This window comes from Myxocyprinus asiaticus, chromosome 17 (genome assembly GCF_019703515.2).
Source record: "Myxocyprinus asiaticus isolate MX2 ecotype Aquarium Trade chromosome 17, UBuf_Myxa_2, whole genome shotgun sequence".
NCBI lineage: Eukaryota > Metazoa > Chordata > Actinopteri > Cypriniformes > Catostomidae > Myxocyprinus > Myxocyprinus asiaticus.
Window position 1 is genome coordinate 40,469,335 of NC_059360.1, and position 20,210 is coordinate 40,489,544.

Below are 20,210 nucleotides of genomic sequence, written 5' to 3' on the forward strand. Positions count from 1 at the left end.
TGACCATAGTAGTCATGCTAAAACCAGTATGAAAGTTGCCAAAACATACCTTATACTGGTAATTAGCAGCTGGTTTTAACTGGCCATTTAAAGTGTCCACTGTCTGAACCAGCTTAGTTGGTCTAGGTTGATATTTTCAGTCGGGTACTTGGCTTTAACATTTTTCTTGTATGCCTTCACACTGCTGTGTAGTCTGATTGTGTATGTTGGAAGTTTGAGGGCAGTCTACTTATAGTGTGATAATACGGCCAAGCAGAATAATCAGCTGTCATTTGTCCATTTTAATTATCTCATTTGCCAATAACTATGCCCATTTGTCAGTTTAAAGGAATATTCCGGATTCAATACAAGTTAAGCTCATTCGACAGCATTTGTGGCATAATGTTAATTACCATAAAAATAATTTAGATTTTTCCCTTTAAAAAAAAAAAAAGGAAAAAAAAGTAATCATCGAGGTAACAGTGAGGCACTTACAATGGAAGTGAATAGGGCCAATTTTTAGAGGGTTGAAAGGGAGAAATGTGAAGTTTATAATTTTATAAAAGCACTTACATTAATTCTTCTGTTAAAACTTGTTTATTATTTTATAATTGTTACATTTTATGTAAAGTTGTTTAAATCGTAATTTTTACGATGTAATTTTAAGGTTTTAGATTTTATGCTGTTACGTCATCATTGCAACAAAGTTGTAAAATTGGATATATCTTTACACAGAAAAGGTTAGAAAGCTATTTTATCACTGAAAATATTTTGACATACAGTACATATTGTTTGTTTTGTTGCTATACTTTTGAAACAGTGAGTATTTTAATGTTTATGGATGGAGCCCATTCACTTCTATTGTTGGTGCCTTACTGTAACCCAGATTTTTGCTTTTTTTTTTTTTTGTGGTAATCATCATTGTCACAAATGCTGTCAATTGAGCTTAGCTTGTATTGATATCGGAATATTCCTTTAACAGATTTGTTGGTTCTCCTTTGTGTCAGTTCCAAAAACTACAGACAGCTAACTGAGCTAATTTTGTGTATATATTGTGTATATCTCATTTGTTATCATTAAATTGAATCACATTTACATAGTAATTGGCACCTTGTTGTCTAAATATCAGCATTAGCCATTATAAAACTGTTTACCACTAATTTCAACCCAATCTTTCCCATGGTTTAATTCTAACAGTCATTTTGTATTTGTTTGAACAAGTGAAGTTCAGTTTGACTAAGGCTAATTCAATGATACTGTATGTGTGTGTATGTGTATGTGTGTGTAGGTAGGGAATCCATGTGTGGAGTTGACGCTGTCAGAGCTGCAGGAGATGGCAATGCGACAGCAGCAGCAGATCGAAGCACAGCAGCAGATGCTGATAGCAAAGGTAAGCGCCACCACATGAAGCCTCATGTCTCGTTATTTATTCATGTGTCTTCAGATCTTTTGCCTCTTTTAATCTCTGTTATGCAGACAAGAAATTGACTATTTCTTGTCCATCCTTTGACAAGGTCCACTTTTATATAGGGCCAAAACATGCATCTTTCACTTAGAGACTTTTTCTTTTTCAGAAATCTGTTAAAAGTCTCTTTAGTTCTCTGTTGTGCTGACTTTCCACATATTAAAATTAGGGCCCCAGTGTCTGCCTCGAACATAAGCAGGTGAATGCACATATGCGTATGGGGCATACATGAACACTATTACATTTACATTTATGCATTTGGCAGATGCTTTTATCTAAAGTGACTTACAGTGCACTTATTACAGGGATAATTCCCCCGGAGCAACCTGGAGTTAAGTGCCTTGCTCAAGGACACAATGGTGGTGGCTGTGGGGATTGAACCAGCAACCTTCTGATTACCAGTTATGTGCTTTAGCCCACTACGCCACCACCACTCCACCCCATCACCAGTCCACCTGGTCGTATCGTCTGGAGTGCATTAACTGTCATGTTTGAATAATTGAACTCCTACTTCATAGTTCCATGTGGCCATGTCAGGAATTTTAATGCAGCCTTTTTAATGAGTTGCATATTAACTGTGCAACTGGCTTACTTCAGCCTGACATCATTTGGTTTATTAGACTCTTTTGATTTTGTGTTTTGAGAATTATTTGTCTTTGTGACTGAGATATTGTCTCAAGATCAGTGTGGGATTGTTGATGTGAATATCACACTTAGGTCTGTGTAGGGGGTCAGCTGTGCATGTTTCTTGGACTCAAAGTTCTTTTCCTTAAACAACAACAGGAAAGGGACTCCATTGACACAGGAAATGAGATCAGCATGGAACTGCAGCTGTCAGGAAGAGGATGGACGTTAAGACCACTGGAGTTTGAGCATGTGTGTGTGTGTGTGTCGGTTTGTGAATTAGTCAGTTCCCGGGAAAAAGTCTCAAAATACTTTGGAAATCACAGAGGCTAGCTATGTTATCTGAAGTTAATGTATGCATTTTCAGCACATGAACTATGTGTACTTTGTAAACGAGTAACAACAAGAGGTCATCCACTCACCTGACACAAGGTAAAAAAAACTGCATTTCTTTTAGAGGTGTTTGCTGATTTGATATTGGGTTTCAATTGCTGATACATTCAAGATTTGGGAATTGTTCATTGATATTTCATCAACATTATTTAGGACAACAAAATACAGATATTTTCTTTTCTTTTGCAGTTTTAACATAGTATACCAAAAACCACAAACATTACAGTTCGTAACTGTAAATGTAGTAGCTCTGCAGTTCAAAGCTCGCTTTGTTCATTCATTCGTTCATTTAACACTTGATTTTGTTGAGCCAACACTCTCTTCGTTTGTTTGGCCTGGCTTTGCACTTGCCCATTTTAAAGCAGACCTGAAAGTGGTAGTCAGCATGGGTTAGGTTAGGGTTAGGGTCCGCCTGCACTTTCTATTTCAGTCTCATTCATCAAACTTTCACTTTTTTGTAATATCCGAAATAACAAAAGATTTCATACAGTTGGAGTCATTACAGTTTGATTTTGTGGAGTAAGATGCTTGAAATAGTCCTTCTGCTAATGTTGAATCGTAGCATATTGTTAAGAAGCATTGAAATGTTAAAAATATGTTCTTTCATAACATTTTCCTGTTTTTCCTGTCACTGTTTTTTCCCCATTTGTGCTCTCACAGCTCTCCACTGTGCGTTGTGAGGTGTGTGAAAGGACTGTTGTTGATTTAATTGGTGTTATGTAGAGGTCGACTGATATTGTTTTTTAATGACCAATACGGATTATTTAAGGGATTAAATAAGTGTCTGATAACCTATATACAAAACACATTTTTATTTAGACACAGTAATAACAAAATGATTAATCACTAAGCTCTAAAGATAAAATACCTGCTTTACGAGTTCCATTTTATAAAATGATATCGAAATTGTATGATTTTCACAACTTTCGGTTCCAATAATGGTTCTCAAACGTACATTCTTAGACTGATGTGGATGCAAATCTGGGCAAAAATACTCTGACAGTGTTTCCAGTGCTACCATTCAGCAGTGCTGCAACACCGCTACTAAATCTGCAGCACAAAATATATTATGCCCTAATGTAGCCCATTTCCCGAACAAATGAGTCTTTCTACGCCGCAAATCATACAGCGCTTCCTACCGAACAAACGAATGACTCTTATCAGCTGGTTCTTTTTTAGTGAATCAAAAACGTACTGAACCACGAGTCATGTCCTTCTTCCAGTGAATCAAGAATTGTTACTGTGTTATGTGTACTTAAGGCTTGTGAGAATTAAATCAGAGTAATTGCTGGATGGTTAAGACTATGTGCAGTTAAAGATAAACATTGGGTTATGTTGTAATTTTTACGATTACCATCCCTATTTACGAGACTAATGAATTTAACTTTTACTAGAAAACAAAAACTTATAATCTTTTCACTTAATTAATGCAACTTAAATTGTATATGTATTTGAATCTAAGACTTTGTACAATTTATCTTCGACTATCTGAGTTTATACTTTTTTGGTTTGGACTTTGTTTTGACTGTTTATGTGAAAAAGTTTAAGTTTCAGTTAAAAATATCGGTCATACTGATTATCGGTCTATCTCTAATGTTGTGTGTGTGTCTTTTGATGATAAGTGGAGCATGTCTATGTTCCCTCCCAGTTTGAAATTGACTGTTACCCTCTCCTGTCCTGTCCTCTCCTCTCCTCCCCCTCGTATGTTTAGGAACAGCGTTTGCGGTATCTGAAGCAGCAGGATCACCGTCAGGGCCGGTCGGTGTCTGAAAGCGAGAAGCTCCAGAGGTTGAGAGAAAGAGTGGACAGTCAGGAAGCCAAACTAAAGAAGGTCCGTGCCATGAGGGGCCAAGTGGACTACACCAAGCTCATAAACGGCAACCTCTGTACGTACAGCTATGTTAATGTCAACAGACTTAACTATGCTTTAGAGACTTAGTTGTATGGAGTCAGATCACTAGCAGGGATCACTGTTTGACTTATACTGCACTGTCAAAGCTTTAACACAGGAAATGATATTGAGGGTTGCACTGATATGTCAGACCAGTTTGTATGCAAGAAAGCTGTGCACAAAGAAAATCTCTCCAAAAACATTTTGGCCTCTTAAGCCACTCTTATGTAAATGTGAAAATGTCATTGCATTAAATAACAAAATATCAAACCAAATGGCATTTATTTTAAAGAAATGTAGCACATGCACACTTTCCAAGCAAAACATTTCACAAAAAGATGCTTATTTGGTTTTAAATTATAAATTAATACAGATAATGCACAAAATTCAGACAAAATGTTTTTGTACACATTCTGGTTGGCAACACGTCCGTAGTTAATGTGGTGAACTACACATGTGGTCAATCTGCTGGGGAAACCTTTGTGAACTTGATGGGAACTGACCCTGCTTCCGAATATCCATACTTTCCTACTATATAGTATTCCAAAAACAGTATGCCAATGCAGTAGTACTGTATGTCCGAATCCTCAGTATTCATAAAACAGTAAATGAGAAATACCCGGATGATCTACTATTTCTATCCCAAAGAAATATATACTATCCCATAATCCCTCGGTAGTTGAGGAGACGTCACATTCAAAACGCTGGCTGGATTAAAACAAATGGCAAAGAACTTGCTGATGCCACTTCTTTTTTTACATTTTTTTTATCTATGCATTGACATTCATACATCTTTAAATGTCCAAATACGTTCTGATGCCACTGTAGCTCTCTAAAGTTATCAGTTTAATACCATTGTTAAAGCACACAGTGGAATTTCATCCTCTGCTCCAGTTGCTTTTGCCATCCACTCCCTATGTTTCTGGCAGTAGATCAGTCAGTTGGAGCATCTCTGAACTGTGAAACAAGGAGTGTTCCAGTTAGGGTGTGGAAGAATTTTGGGGTGTTTTCTCTCCCATTACGACATTTATTGGACAAAAACAAAGATCACAATATCATTCCTATATTTAGAGTTTTTGCACTACATATGAACTGGCTTAAGACATGTGACCTTTGGGAGTGAACATCTCAGTTGGTCAAGCAGCCATTTTTTCTGGACCTCACACACACACACTTGTACACACACACCCACTCTAAAAATCCACAGGCACTAATTTTATGTATAAAGCATTCACATAGATAGGATCTACAGTATTATCGGAATGCTATGTGTATGTCTTTCAGCTGCAGAAATTGAGCATGTTAGCAGCCTGTTCCAGGAAAAGCAGGCAGAGCTGCAGTCGGCCATGCTAAAGGTGGATCAGCTCACGCAGCAGCTTGATGATCTGCGACGGGGGCGTCTCAATGGCCTGCAGCCTCTGGGGGGTCCGGTGACCGGCAATGCTGCGTTGGAACTACGCAAACTCTACCAAGAATTGCAAGTATGTACTTTTGTGCTTTATACAAACCTATCTGGCTTATGTTTGTTTTATTTACTTAGATTAATGTTGGTGGTGGTGCTGCTTGTTGTTTTAGTTCATTTACAATTATGCATTTGCCAGATGTCCATATACAGTATATTTACTGTATATACTGTGTGTATGTGTGTGTGTGTGTGTGTGTGTGTATATATATATATATATATATATATATTTAAAAATATTATTTATTATAATTATATATACAGTACATAATCATATACTATATATATATTAAAATACATAAATAATATGTTAATATATATATATATAATATATATATATATATATATATATATATATATATATATATATATATATATATACAGTTTTGCTCAAAAGTTTGCATAACCTTGGAGAATTGGAAACATATGTACCATTTTTAAAGAAAACATGAGTGAGCAGGCAAAACACATTTCTTTTATTTCTTATGGGATTCATATTCAACTGTAGGTTATGACAGAATGGCACAATCATAAAACAAAACATGGCAACAAAGAAAAAAATGAAATGACCCCTGTTCAAAAGTTTTCATACCCTTAGTTCTTAATAATGTGTATTGCCCCCTTTAGCATCAATGACAGCGTGTAGTCTTTTGTAATAGATGTCTATGAGGCCCCAAATTCTTGCAGGTGGTATAGCTGCCCATTCGTCTTTGCAAAATTCCTCCAGGTCATGCAAAGTCTTTGGTCGTCTTGCATGAACCACACGTTTGAGATCTCCCCAGAGTGGCTCGATGATATTAAGGTCAGTAGACTGTGATGGCCACTCCAGAACCTTCACCTTTTTCTGCTGTAACCACTGGAGGGTCAACTTGGCCTTGTGCTTAGGGTCATTGTCGTGCTGGAAAGTCCAAGAGCGTCCCATGCACAGCTTTCGTGCAGAAGAATGCAAATTGTCTGCCAGTATTTTCTGATAACATGCTGCATTCATCTTGCCATCACCATAAGACTTTTTTTTTTTTTTTTTTTTTTTTGGTGGTGGGGGGGTAGTCTCGCAATATACAATTTATAATATATTTATTTGATCATAATATGCATAACTATATACTATTTATTAAAAACAGGCTTACATAAAAGAACAGGCTTTTGTGTTGATAAAGAATAAAAAAAATATATACATTTTCTTTCCAATGTTATATAACAAAGAGAGATAAGCTACTATTCTTCTTTTAAATGGCTTACTCCAAGTAATATTGGATTTAGAGGGTGACAAAGCAGCAGACCCAAAAGGGCAACTATTGCAAATATACCAGGGGACTACATATAAGGCTTTTGAAGACCCGTGTAAGCATGTGACTTCAAAATACATTGAAATGTCTCAAAAACAGTAGAAAATTATCAGATGCCTTCCAGACTCACTGGATGGTATCACTGTCAGATTCAACAGTGGCACAGGAATAATTATTTCATAATGTCTCAGAAAGCAGTGATAAAGGAGCAGTCAGTAACTTCAAAAGGACCTGTTTAAGGACCTTTTTTTATTACTTAAACAGTAGCAAAAGGATGGCAAAATACTATCAGGCTGTAATGATACTATAGAGAGGAGATTAGGTATGAACCCAGGTGCGGGAGCTTTATTCAAAGAGTGCAGGACAACTGGGCAAACATTATAAATGTCTTTACTGTCACTTTTGATCAATTTAATGCATCCTTGCTGAATAAAAGTATTCATTTCTTTAATTTCTTTCCCAAAAAAATAAATACATTCTTACTAACCCCAAACTTTTGAACGGTAGTGTATAATGTTACAAAAGATTTCTATTTCAGATAAATGTTGTTCTTTTGAACTTTCTATTCATCAAAGAATCCTGAAAAAAATTTGTACACAACTGTTTTCAACATTGATAATAATCAGAAATGTTTCTTGCGCATCAAATCAACATATCAGAATATCTGAAGGATCATGTGACGCTAAAGACTGGAGTAATGATGTTGAAAATTCAGCTCTGATCACAGGAATAAATTACATTTTACTATTGTATTATTATTATTTTAAATTTTAATAATATTTCACAATATTAGTGTTTTTACTGTATTTTGGATCAAATCAATGCAGGCTTGGTGAGCAGAAGAGACTTTTGAACAGTAGTGTACATTCAACAGAATAATTCTAGCATTATTTACCAATGTAGTATTTACTACCCTAAAAACAACTGGATGATTGATGTGACACATTGTGATAATAATGTTTGTTCCAAAAGACTTGTTTAAATGCATGAAACTAGTTTATTAGATATTAAAAATATAAATTGTGACAAGACAGGCTGTCAGTCTGTGTGTTAGTGTTGGTGGGGATTTCAGTGCAGTTACATTGTTACGTCAGTAGCTGGCGACAAGGGACCGTTATGAGTGAGTCAGTCAGCAGACTATTCAACCATTTCAGTCAAAAAGGCTGCTTTATTCAGGAACAAACAATACTATGGTTATCGATATGTCAATCATTGCTATTTCAAGAGTGAATCCCACATTTATATGCGGATGAAATTCCCGAAGCTTTGCAGCGTGTACGTGGCCGTTGGTCCTCCTCTTAGCAGCATGAAAAACAAGTTTTATACAAATTCTGAATGGATTATATATAGCATAGAAGGCGCACAAAGAGTGCTCACTTTATAATCACTAAAAAGCTGTCACTCATCTTCATCACGATCTCGAACACCCCCGTAGAACCAGGCCTATTAATAATGAAAAATGAGTAAGCCTAAATGTTTCCAATTTATGCAAGGAATACAAAAGCCCCGACATGGAGTGGATAGATATAGTAGAAAGATATAGTGAGAGAGAAAATTACCCCTCAAAAAAGTCAGTAAGAAGCTTTCTCGTCCCGACTGCGAGTGGAGGTTTATTATTCTCCATTTTTTAGCTAAAGTTAGCTTCACCGGAGCAGCACCAAGCAAGCAGTCATGTCAACAATGTCATGCGCTTAGCGGTCTTTAGATGTGTGGTGGGGTGTTTACATTTTAAAGAGACATGACAACTAGCCTATAAACAAACTTAATATAAATTATTGTAAATAATTAATTCATGAAATGTACCGTATCCACTGCATGAATTTAATCAGATTTGTCATTATTATTTTTACTAAAATATAAGTATATTGGGGAACCCCCTAAGTCTATTTTTTACTTATTATGGGGGGTCCCTAATGCCTTATGGGAGTCCTGGATCCCCCCAGCCCCCCCTCAATTCGAGCACTGGGCCTTGTTGACCCCTCTCCAAACAAAGCGCTTATGGTTGTGACAATAAAACTCTATTTTGGTCTCATCACTCCAAATTACAGTGTGCCAGAAGCTGTGAGACGTGTCAAGGTGTTGTCGGGCATATTGTAGCCGGGCTTTTTTGTGGCATTGGCGCAGTAAAGGCTTCTTTCTGACAACTCGACCATGCAGCTCATTTTTGTTCAAGTATCGTCGTATTGTGCTCCTTGAAACAACCACACCATCTTTTTCCAGAGCAGCCTGAATTTCTCCTTAAGTTACCTGTGGGTTTTTCTTTGTATCCCGAACAATTCTTCTGGCAGTTTTGGCTGAAATCTTTCTTGGACTACCTGACCTTGGCTTGGTATCAAGAGATCCCCGAATTTTCCACTTCTAATAAGTGAATGAACAGTACTGACTGGCATTTTCAAGGCTTTGGATATCTTTTTAAATCCTTTTCCATCTTTATAAAGTTCCATTACCTTGTTACACAGGTCTTTTGACAGTTCTTTTCTGCTCCCCATGGCTCGGTATCTAGCCTGCGCAGTGCATCCATGTGAGAGATAACAAACTCATTGACTATTTATACACAGGCAGTAATTGCAATTTAAAAAGCCACAGGTGTGGGAAATTGACCTTTAATTGCCATTTAAACCTGTGTGTGACACCTTGGGTGCAGTTACGACTGCTATGTTGCTCGGAACTGCACCCAAGAATTTCACACACCATTGCACTTGTGTATATGGCTGTGTGACATTGATTTGTGTCTGTAACAAGGCCAAACATTCAGGGGTATGTAAACTTTTGATCAGGGCCATTTGGGTGATTTCTGTTATCATTATGATTTAAAAAGAAGCCAAACAACTATGTGATAATTAATGGCTTCATATGATCACTATCCTTAAATAAAAGTCAGTTTTTTTGCATGATCAGTCATATTTTCAAAATCAATGCCAAAATTTCACAATTTCTGCCAGGGTATGCAAACTTTTGAGCACAACTGTGTGTGTGTGTGTGTGTGTGTGTGTGTGTGTGTGTATATATATATATATATATATATATATATATATATATATACACCCCAAAAAAATTATTAATCTAATTTTATCTTAAATATATTCCACTTTCTTGAGAAAACATAATAAGGAAAAGAGATTCTTTTAATCCATTAACACTGTTTGATGATCGTATTTTTTTTTCTTTCTCCAGTGAATTTTTTTAAAGACTTTGATGCACATTGTTTTGCCACACTTGTTTATGCTTTCGCCCGAATCTAGTCTCTATGAAGTTGTTCTGGGACGGTTTGTGCCCCAAGGAGATAATGCTTAAAATATTCCAATTATGTTCCATAATTCCAAGTATGTTTCAAATTCCAAAGATATTAGTTGCATAAATCTTTGGACATTTGATGAGACAGGAAAATATTCCAGCATATAAATTCATGTAATAGTAAGTTCTGTATATGTGTGTCTGACGCATGCATGTTTGTATTAACATTTAGATCCGGAACAAGTTAAATCAGGAACAGAACAGCAAGATACAGCAACACAAGGATATGCTTAACAAGCGTAACATGGAGGTGACCATGATGGACAAGCGTATCGGGGACCTCAGACAGCGTCTCTACAAGAAAAAAGCAGAGGCATGTGATAAAGAACAACAAAGTCATGCAGCCTATTTGTGAAGTTAGCCACATGCACCAGATGCAATGTAAAGTTATATTGAGCTGCATCATAAATCATTGCATATTTACCGTTTAAAGATGCAACCATGATTAAACCATGCCACTTCAGCACAAAAATCTTGTTTCAACATGAATATAGGAGAGTTGTCTAAATAGATGCATTCAGTCATATTTAAGGATGTTTGTTAATACATACTAGTAGCTTGCCAATTGCAGCATAATATCTTTCAAGGTGAAAATCTAGAAGCATCTAGTCTTATTTGTGGTCTAAATGGCCATTCCCTTTTACCACAGCTTGGCCGAATGAGTGGCCCTCCCTCCCCTCAGCCCACCTCAGGCAGCTCTGGCCGGGTGGCAGCAGTCTGTCCCTACATCCAGGTCCCAGTGCCCGGGCGACAGGAAGGAGGCTACAATTTACCTCCTGATCCCCTGAAGCCACAGTCTCTCTCTGCTCCTTCTACAATCAACCATGCTCGGTCCAAGTCAGGTCAGTCTTTCCCCTATTCTTTGACAACATTTTACCCTTGCCACATCCCTGGATTGCAACAAGCAGCTACACTCATCAATATCTGAAAATGTGTCCATATAAAAAGCCTCTGTTAAAACAATAAGCATCAAACAGGTTTACAAGAGGTCAAGATCCCTTTCAGTGGGATATTACGACAGAGGAGATGATAGATGCACCATATCATTATGTTTTAGCCTTGAAGATCTTGAAGGCTGTGAAAATCCATCACTCAACATCAAGCACCAAGCTCCTCCTCAGCTTTCCTTGTGAAAATTAATATTCTTTCTCACTACTACTGTAAAACCACTCATTCATCTCAGTTTAATTTTCTGTATATGCTTCTCTCATTTCCTAGAAAATTTGTAGTAGCAAATCTTTATCATTCTTGACATCACAGTGCTAACAATAATATTTTAACTAGGATTGCAGCATCACTTTCCATCCAAAAGACAGTTTTGAACATGTCTTTACTCAGATTTTCTAATTAACTTCATACTAAAGAAAACTTTCTTAATTGCTAACATGCTTTCCCATTCTGTCATGTCTGTCACCTCTTCTCCTCCTCCCTTTGTTTTCGTTGTCATGCTTCTGTGTCATGTATGTGGGGGCGGCGGCACAGAGGAAGACAGGGTGAGGATGCCTGCAGGCCAATGGAAGGTCTCAGACTTAGACATCATAGTGGACACTCTGGTGCCATCATCAGACCCTAAAGAGGGACCAGAGGCCCCCACAGACTCCAACTGTACCTCTAGTGAGTGTTCAGGCTTGACAGCAGGAGAAAATCTGACCAGCATAAAATGACTATAACAAGGTTGCACTTTTTTTTAATTTTTGTATTTTTTTAACCGAACAGAGATTTGCTTGTGTTTGCCATAAGGCCATTTAAGAAAAAAAAACAATTTATAATAAAATGATGCACTGATATATCAGCCAGTTATCTGCAATCGGACATCTGGTGATTGTTTAAAAACAGCTGATGATCAGGGCCGATTATTTTCCATCAATCAAAATCTGAAAATTAGCCTACAACTCGTGCATTAGGTGACAGTGGAAAATCTAAACTAAAGACAGTTTTAAAATCTTAAATTTTCAGAATTCAGTTAATGTGAGTTAAGAATGTTAATGTGAGTTAATGATGTGCATTTTGCTTCAGTGTTTTGTTTATAACTGAGACCAGTTACTCAGAGAAAAAAGTTTTTACATTTCTTTTGAAGTTGTTTAATTAATTATCAGTACTTTGACATTGTAGCAAAAAAAGCAGAACCACCAAACTATCTGTATTGGCAGATGCTGTTCTAAATAATCTGTAATTATTAATCAGTATTTGCACAAATTTTTTATATCAGTGCATCACAAATGAAATTGAATTTATTTTATTTTAAACCAACATAATTTGCAGCCATTGCTACATAAATACATTGTGAAATAATTTGATCATACATTTCACAAACACTGAAAAGCTACAAAAAATTAATCACCAGCTTGCATTTGGTTTGTCAGTACCCATATACACCGATCAGCCACAACATTAAAACCACCTGCCTAATATTGTGTAGGTCCCCCTCGTGCCACCAAAACAGCACCAAACCGCATCTCAGAATAGCATTCTGAGATGCTATTGTTCTCACCAAAATTGTACAGAGCAGTTATTTGAGTTACTGTAGCCTTTTCAGTTTAAACCACAAACTGGCCATTCTCTGTTGACCTCTCTCATCAGCAAGGCATTTCTGTCCACAAAAATCCCAGGAGATCAGCAGTTACAGAAATACTCAAACCAGCCCGTCTGGCACCAACAATCATCCATGCAATTATCTAATCAGCCAATCATGTGGCAGAAATGCATAAAATCATGCAGATACAGGCCAGGAGCTTCAGTTAATGTTCACATCAACCATCAGAATGGGGAAAAAATGTGATCTCAATGATTTGGACCGTGGCATAACTGTTGGTCCAGATGGGCTGGTTTGAGTATTTCTGTAACTGCTGATCTCCTAGGATTTTCACGCACAACAGTCTCTAGAATTTATTCAGAATGGTGCCAAAAAACAAAAAACATCCAGTGAGTGACAGTTCTGTGGAAGGAAATGCCTTGTTGATGAGGAGGTCAACAGAGAATGGCCAGACTGGTCTACGGAAACGCAGATAACCATTCTTTACAATTGTGGTGAGAACAATAGCATCTCAGAATGCTGTTCTGAGATGTGGGTTGGTGCTGTTTTGGTGGCACAAGGGGGACCTACACAACATTAGGCAGGTGGTTTTAATGTTGTGGCTGATCGGTGTATATAAGAGCTTACCTCATGGGTACTGACAAACTAAGTGCACAAAATGGCAATTTGAGCCCCACCAATTTTTGGCTTAAAGATAAATACTATTAACGTATCCCTACAGAGCAATCCACAGGAATCATAAAACCCTGGTAGAAATAACAACAACAATTATGTAACAACATCTATTTTAATAAGCAGTCATGAAAATTTCAGCCTGGCCTTAAGAATACATAAAGCATTGCATTCAACCTTCAGTATAATTAGCCACAGGAAGAATTTGACCTATTTAGAGAAAAGAAAACCCCATTTCTGATCTGTTTTAATCGTTTGCTTCACTGCATTTCTCCTTTGTGGGACTTGGCCGTCAACTTGCCAGTTAGTTTGATGGGGTGTCGGTCAGACAGATGGGATAAACATGCATCATCGCTTGTGGATCTGACAAGCAGAGCAGTAGACTTGGACACGTAGGCTTAGTAATCCATTTAACCCAGAGAGAGCTGGATCGGAGTAGAGGACAGGACAGAAATACACCCCAATCAAAACCCTGATAAGAAGTGTCCTTATGTCACAAGGGTCAGAGATGTGAGTGTAGTCCCATTTGAGACTCATCTCCTGCTTTAATGACCCGATGAGCAGGTCAGTCTGTACCATAATGAGGCTGACTTAAGAAAGAGCATATACGTTTCTGTCTCTTTCCACCAAACTCATTTGGTATATTGCTGTGCTCCCTACAGCTAATAATGCAAACTGGCCCTCCTTCAGCAATAGTAGGGTTCTTCTGAAACCACCAGACTGGAAGGACACAAGTCAAGATCCCACCAGCAAGATGGGTACCTCAGACAAGGTGAGATTATATAGTACTCACTACTGTCCCCTTAGAGCTTAAGTAGTAAGTGTTCTTGTGGAAGACATCTTTGAATCCATGTTTAACTGGTGGATTCATCTTTTTGCAGGAAGCCCCTAAGCTGTTAGGCACAGTAACAGCATTGTCTAAACAGCCTCCACCCACCTATGGCACCTATCCCAGTGCAGGCCATCACTCCACAGTCTGTGCCACCAGCTCTTTGCCCCGCTCTGCTCCTGGCAACTTAGCCTGGCAGAGAGCACCCCCTGCCGCTGGTTCCTCCTCACAGCAGATCCAACAGCGGATAACAGTGCCACCCAGCCCCACACCAGGGTCAGCTCTCTTCCCTCAGGGTGAGAGGACAGAGCCTCCTCTTGCTGTGGCAGTGCGTCCCTTTATTCCAGACAGAGGGTCCCGGCCTCAGTCTCCAAGGAAGGGACCTGCAACTATGAACTCCAGCTCCATTTACAACATGTACCTGCATCAGTCTACAGCCAAAAACTACTCCAGCAGTAGCAGAGCTGCTGTCAAAGCAGGTAAAAAGCAATGCATTTAAGCTTAATCCACACACAGGATGTTTTGTATGTTCCTTTCTTTTAAATGTGCTTTCTTTTCACTGGTCTCCAGTATACGGAAAGCCAGTCCTACCAGGTTCCACCTCTCCCTCCCCAGTTCCCCCCTACCAGTCCTCCAGAGATGAAGTAGACAGGGAAGCTGACCAAGAGAGTGCTCCCCTCCCTCCACCCAGTGTGGAGAACATCCCTCGCCCTCTCAGCCCTACCAAACTGACTCCTGTGGCCCACTCCCCTCTCCGTTACCAAAGCGACATAGACCTGGAGGTGCTGAGAAGAAAATTAGCCAATGCTCCTCGACCATTGAAGAAGCGAAGCTCCATCACAGAGCCAGAAGGACCAACTGGGCCTAACATTCAGAAGCTTCTATATCAGCGCTTTAACACCCTTGCAGGTGGCATTGAGGGTGGAGTGAGTGGTATGCCCTTCTACCAGCCTGACAGTCCTCTTAGCTACATGGTCACAGCCCTGGGTGAAGTGGACACTGCCAATGGGAACCAAATGGAGTTGAACATGTTTGCTGGACCTTCAACAGAGATGACCATCCCAGACCCTCCTACCACCTCTTCCACATCACCTACAGCGGATGACAATGAAAACCAGCTGATGCATACATCCACAGAATCAGGCGGAACCCAGTCTGCTGATGCCTCAGGCCCCTCACACAAGGACACCCCTGAGGACAATCATAACAACAACCACACCAGTGTTACAGACACACAACCTAGCCCTGTACCAGAAGCCCACTCCCCTGCAGAGCAGGACACCACAACACAGTCAGACACTTCTACATGTGTGTCAATGGTGAGTTGGCACTAAGTTTGTTGGCTTGATTATTTAGCATATTCTTGAATATGGTACATTTCCATAATTAAACTCAAAAGCCTTTTTTCCACCATCAGGCTGAACAGTTCTCATTGCAGAACCCTGCTGTTCCGTTCTGAACCGGGCTTGTTACAGTTTCGTTTTCCTCTGTGGTACTGCAAAATAAGGATTAGAATGTATAAAACTTGCTGTAGATTTCACACTAAAAGTGTGGGTATGCACAAACGTCAGATTTACGGCAGAACATCTGCAAACCTCCCTTTATAAACCCCATTTAGAAGAACATTGTGCGTACATGCATGTGCTTTATTCCCTTCCCCGTCTCCTCCCTGAAATAACCATATATGGAGCGTACAACACCTGTTTTTACTATGCATTACCTCATCTACATATAATTACAATATGCATTTTGCCATCCAGACATGTGACACTGCGTTTAACTGTACGAGAAAACAGGAGATAATACAGACTCAAGCCTTCATGCTGCATGGGAATAGCCCTGCTTAAAATAATTTCTTAATATTTGTCTTGTTTTATTATAAAAATATCTAAACATCCTTTAAACAAGATCAGTTTACCTGACAAATATAATAGTTTATTTAGACTTGTTAACAGAGAATATATCTTATTATTATGTTAAGTGTCTTATTCTCACACCATTTGGAGTTTATTTTTGAGTGTATTAAACGTAAACTTAACCTAACTTATGCAGTTTTGCTCCTCAGTTAATTTTTAAAACACGTTTTAAGGTTTTTATATATTTGTTTACATAATAAAATTCTGTCTGACATAGTCAACTTGCAGCTTTAAGAAATAAAAAGTGCAACGTGTAAGCTTATCTTTTGTTTTATATTAGACTTATACCACAACACTGCTGAACAGCAAATGCATTTTACATATCATTGCATTTCGGGTCGGGACTACCAGTAAATAGGGCAGGCAGCACATTTTATGAACCGCAGTGCTGCACCTTTGTGCATCTTTACAGTACCATGTTTCTGAAGATAAGCCATATCCCGACAGCTGACCACCAGTCTTTACAATGGTTCATTCAACTACTGAATGTGTCATCTGTTTTACCAGGCTATTCCACATCAGTTAGTCAAGTGCGCATCACAGATAATCTTTGTTCAAATGTTGTCTTTTACCTCAGAATGTAATAAAATACAGTTCCAAGTGGATGGCCTTTGGGAATAGAAAATCTAAATAGCCATGATGCAGGAAAGTCCTCCGAAAGCAGCTCATCCACTAACAATATTTATTTATTACAGCTATTATTGTAATACCTTTTCAATTGGTTACGTAAAATGTATATAGCCTACGGCTACGGCTGGACAACTATTACTTCTGAATCGAGCTTGATTCCATAATTTTTTTATTCTAAATGTGTTGTATTAAAAGACAGGGTTTATAATTAGTCTGTTCAGTACATTACTTGGCCAGTTGGAGTCGCCAATTTTCACACACCAATGAAAGAGTTCATACACACAGTCAAGAGTGTGCGGACGGTGCAGGTGCACACACATTTTTTGCCAAGTTTATTTTTTATAAATTCCTATGTGTGCATGGGAAATTGTGTAGCACATTATGAAACCACAATCCATATGAAAACTAAAATAATGTTTTCACATCATAGGTCAAGCGCACCAACCTGAAGAAGCCGGGTTCTGAGCGGACCGGTCACGGCTTGAGGGTGAAATTCAATCCTCTTGCACTGCTTTTGGATGCATCTCTTGAGGGTGAATTTGACTTGGTGCAAAGGATTATCTATGAGGTACCATTCAGCTATCACAGGCCACTTGCATCTACAATGTATTACTTGAAAGACTCAGAAGTAGCTCACCAAGTTTATTCCCTCAAGTTGTGTTTGTTTGACTCCTTGCTCAGGTGGAAAATCCCAGCACTCCAAATGATGAGGGTATCACGCCCCTCCATAACTCAGTTTGTGCAGGTCACCACCATATTGTGAAGTTCCTGCTGGACTTTGGGGTCAATGTCAATGCAGCAGACAGTGACGGATGGTGAGAACCATTACTTTGTTGTATAGGTTATCTCAAGAAATATTATTAGTCCACAGCAGTCATTTTGTCTGTTTTAGGGACTATTGAAAAACAAATTCATTTCATATTGACCAGATGTGTAATTCTCACTCATCAATAATGTAGAATGTTTAAATATGAGGGTATTTTAACAGTATTACTATACATGAAAAATAGTATCACTAAGAATTAACTCTGTTTGGCATCAGGACGCCCCTGCACTGCGCAGCCTCATGCAACAATGTTCATCTCTGCAAGCTGCTGGTGGAGTCTGGTGCAGCCATTTTTGCCACTACAATCAGTGATGTAGAGACTGCAGCGGACAAGTGCGAGGAGATGGAGGAGGGTTACATCCAATGCTCTCAGTTTCTATATGGTATTATTAAAAACATATTCTGGTGTGGTTATTCTTAATGATAAGTGTGTATTTCTAGGGTAGTGACTGTAAATGTTTTCAAAAGCAATAATTTCTCTCTCAGGTGTGCAAGAGAAGCTGGGCGTAATGAATAAAGGGACAGTTTATGCCCTGTGGGACTATGAAGCTCAGAGTGCAGATGAGCTGTCCTTCCGTGAGGGTGACGCTCTCACCGTGATGAGCCGCAGAGATGACAGCGAGACAGAGTGGTGGTGGGCCAGGTTTAATGACAAGGAGGGCTATATACCACGCAATTTATTAGGGGTAAAACACCGATATATTAGGCAAACATTAATTTAATTAAAGTCACTCTTGTGCATTCACGTTGCAGTAAATTGTTGCTGTTTGCAGCATTTCTCTAAGTGACAGAAAAAATTCAAGCCTTTTAATAATTTAAAAGATTGTCGATTTGTTGAATTGTTGCTGTCCGCTTTCATTATAGCTGTATCCTAGAATCAAACCCAGGCAACGTTCCTTGGCATAGGTGGCCAAAAGAGACAGTACAAGCTCCTGTATCAACACTTGGCATGAAGCTGCAGGATGGCGCTCTGCCCTGTCTTGGCCATCACAACACGGAGCCCACAGGGGTGGCAAGATGATGGAGCACGTCTGGAGTCAGACAAGATGTTTACCCAAGAGTGGGGAAATCAGTGGTCTTCCTTTTGTATCCCAGATTGTATTTGTCACTTTGATGTGTTGTTTTTGCTGTGTCCCTCTTACCCATATCCCTGTTGAAGAACATGTTAGCTTCTCTCTCCACTCCCAAAGTGTAAACCTTCCGAGTATGTGGATGCGTGTGAGTTGGATGTGACTGTCAAGAGTGTGACGGGTATGTGATGAAAACAGTTGGCGGCAGAGTGTTCAATCTAGGATTCTAATGTTTGTTCTCTGTGGTTATTGTCAGGTTGAAGAGGAAACTATAGGAACTGATTTTTCATTTCCCACAGTTTAGAAGTTGCTGATTCAGGGAAAAGGAAGGAAGGTGCCAGAAAGTGTTTAAAAGAGGCCTTGAGGCTGGTCAAGCTGCTAATGGATAATAAGGAAGTGGCCTGGTCTGAAAACGTGTATATTTTTTATGTGGGACTGAGGAGATGAAACTGTGTAGTCATGTGTGAGGAACTAAGTTTTAAGAGGATGCATAAAGTGATGACAAAACAACTATTGCAGTGATGGTTTTTCCATTAACATGGGGATATTGGCAACATATTACATAAATCTACTGTATATTCCTACGCTTCTTTTAAGTTTTTTCATATGCTACATGAACTTCTTCCTCTTAAAAAAATAAATTCTTCAAAAAGCTTGATACAATATGGCTGTCAAAACAGGTAGGCTCTGCCTTGTGTTCGTGGTGCCATACAAGAGCCATTTATGCAACATGTCATGTATATGTGCACAATAAAATTTCCACATTGGGACAAACTCGCATGTTGTTTTGACTCTAGTTTTTTACAGCCTGTTTACAGGAGTTACTTTTAAAACATAAGCCCATGATGCGGACAAAAAAACAAACAAACAAAAAAACATTTTGTGGTCGGGCAGAAAGTACACCCACAAAAAGTACCCAATGTAGTTTTTTGGACATGATACTAAGGTAACAGCATGGTTTTTAGGATATGTATCAAGGTAATACCATGTTCCCAGGTAGCACATACACATCTACGAGATGTCGGTTTTATTGCATTCTAATAAAAAATTGCTAAACATCTTAAAAATATCAGATATAGAAACATTCTAAATCATAAACGTTTCAAAGACATCTGGTGAATGTCTTATTTACATCCGAGAGAAAACATCTAATACACTTCTTGCAGATGAGCAATCAACCTAAAATTGCATCTTCCAGATGTAAACACACGTCTGTGTGATGTACGTGTGCGATCAGGGTTTAGAGGTGTACCAAAATGCCACAACAGTCATTAAAGTACCTTGCAGCAGGGCCGTAGCAAGGAATTCTGGGACCCCTGACTGTATATTGCTCTGGGCCC

General features: G+C 38.7%; 1 protein-coding gene across 6 annotated transcripts in view; it reads left to right on the forward strand.

The window, feature by feature from the left end:
• ppp1r13ba (protein phosphatase 1, regulatory subunit 13Ba) overlaps positions 1–19,648 on the forward strand; it is a 58,596-nt gene extending 38,948 nt beyond the window's left edge. For 5 of the 6 annotated variants that reach the window (XM_051723066.1, XM_051723065.1, XM_051723067.1 and 2 more), the window contains 14 exons: positions 1,268–1,369; positions 4,173–4,347; positions 5,637–5,833; positions 10,567–10,707; positions 11,044–11,236; positions 11,877–12,008; positions 14,262–14,371; positions 14,481–14,907; positions 14,999–15,747; positions 17,405–17,542; positions 17,656–17,789; positions 18,017–18,183; positions 18,287–18,486; positions 18,665–19,648. In XM_051723066.1, coding sequence (XP_051579026.1) covers positions 1,268–1,369; positions 4,173–4,347; positions 5,637–5,833; positions 10,567–10,707; positions 11,044–11,236; positions 11,877–12,008; positions 14,262–14,371; positions 14,481–14,907; positions 14,999–15,747; positions 17,405–17,542; positions 17,656–17,789; positions 18,017–18,183; positions 18,287–18,486; positions 18,665–18,706 — 2,907 coding nt within the window. In that variant the 3' untranslated portion in view covers positions 18,707–19,648. The remainder of the gene's footprint in view (positions 1–1,267; positions 1,370–4,172; positions 4,348–5,636; positions 5,834–10,566; positions 10,708–11,043; positions 11,237–11,876; positions 12,009–14,261; positions 14,372–14,480; positions 14,908–14,998; positions 15,748–17,404; positions 17,543–17,655; positions 17,790–18,016; positions 18,184–18,286; positions 18,487–18,664) is intronic. The other variant, XM_051723069.1, reaches the window with a different exon arrangement.
• Positions 19,649–20,210: the final 562 nt, after the last annotated feature.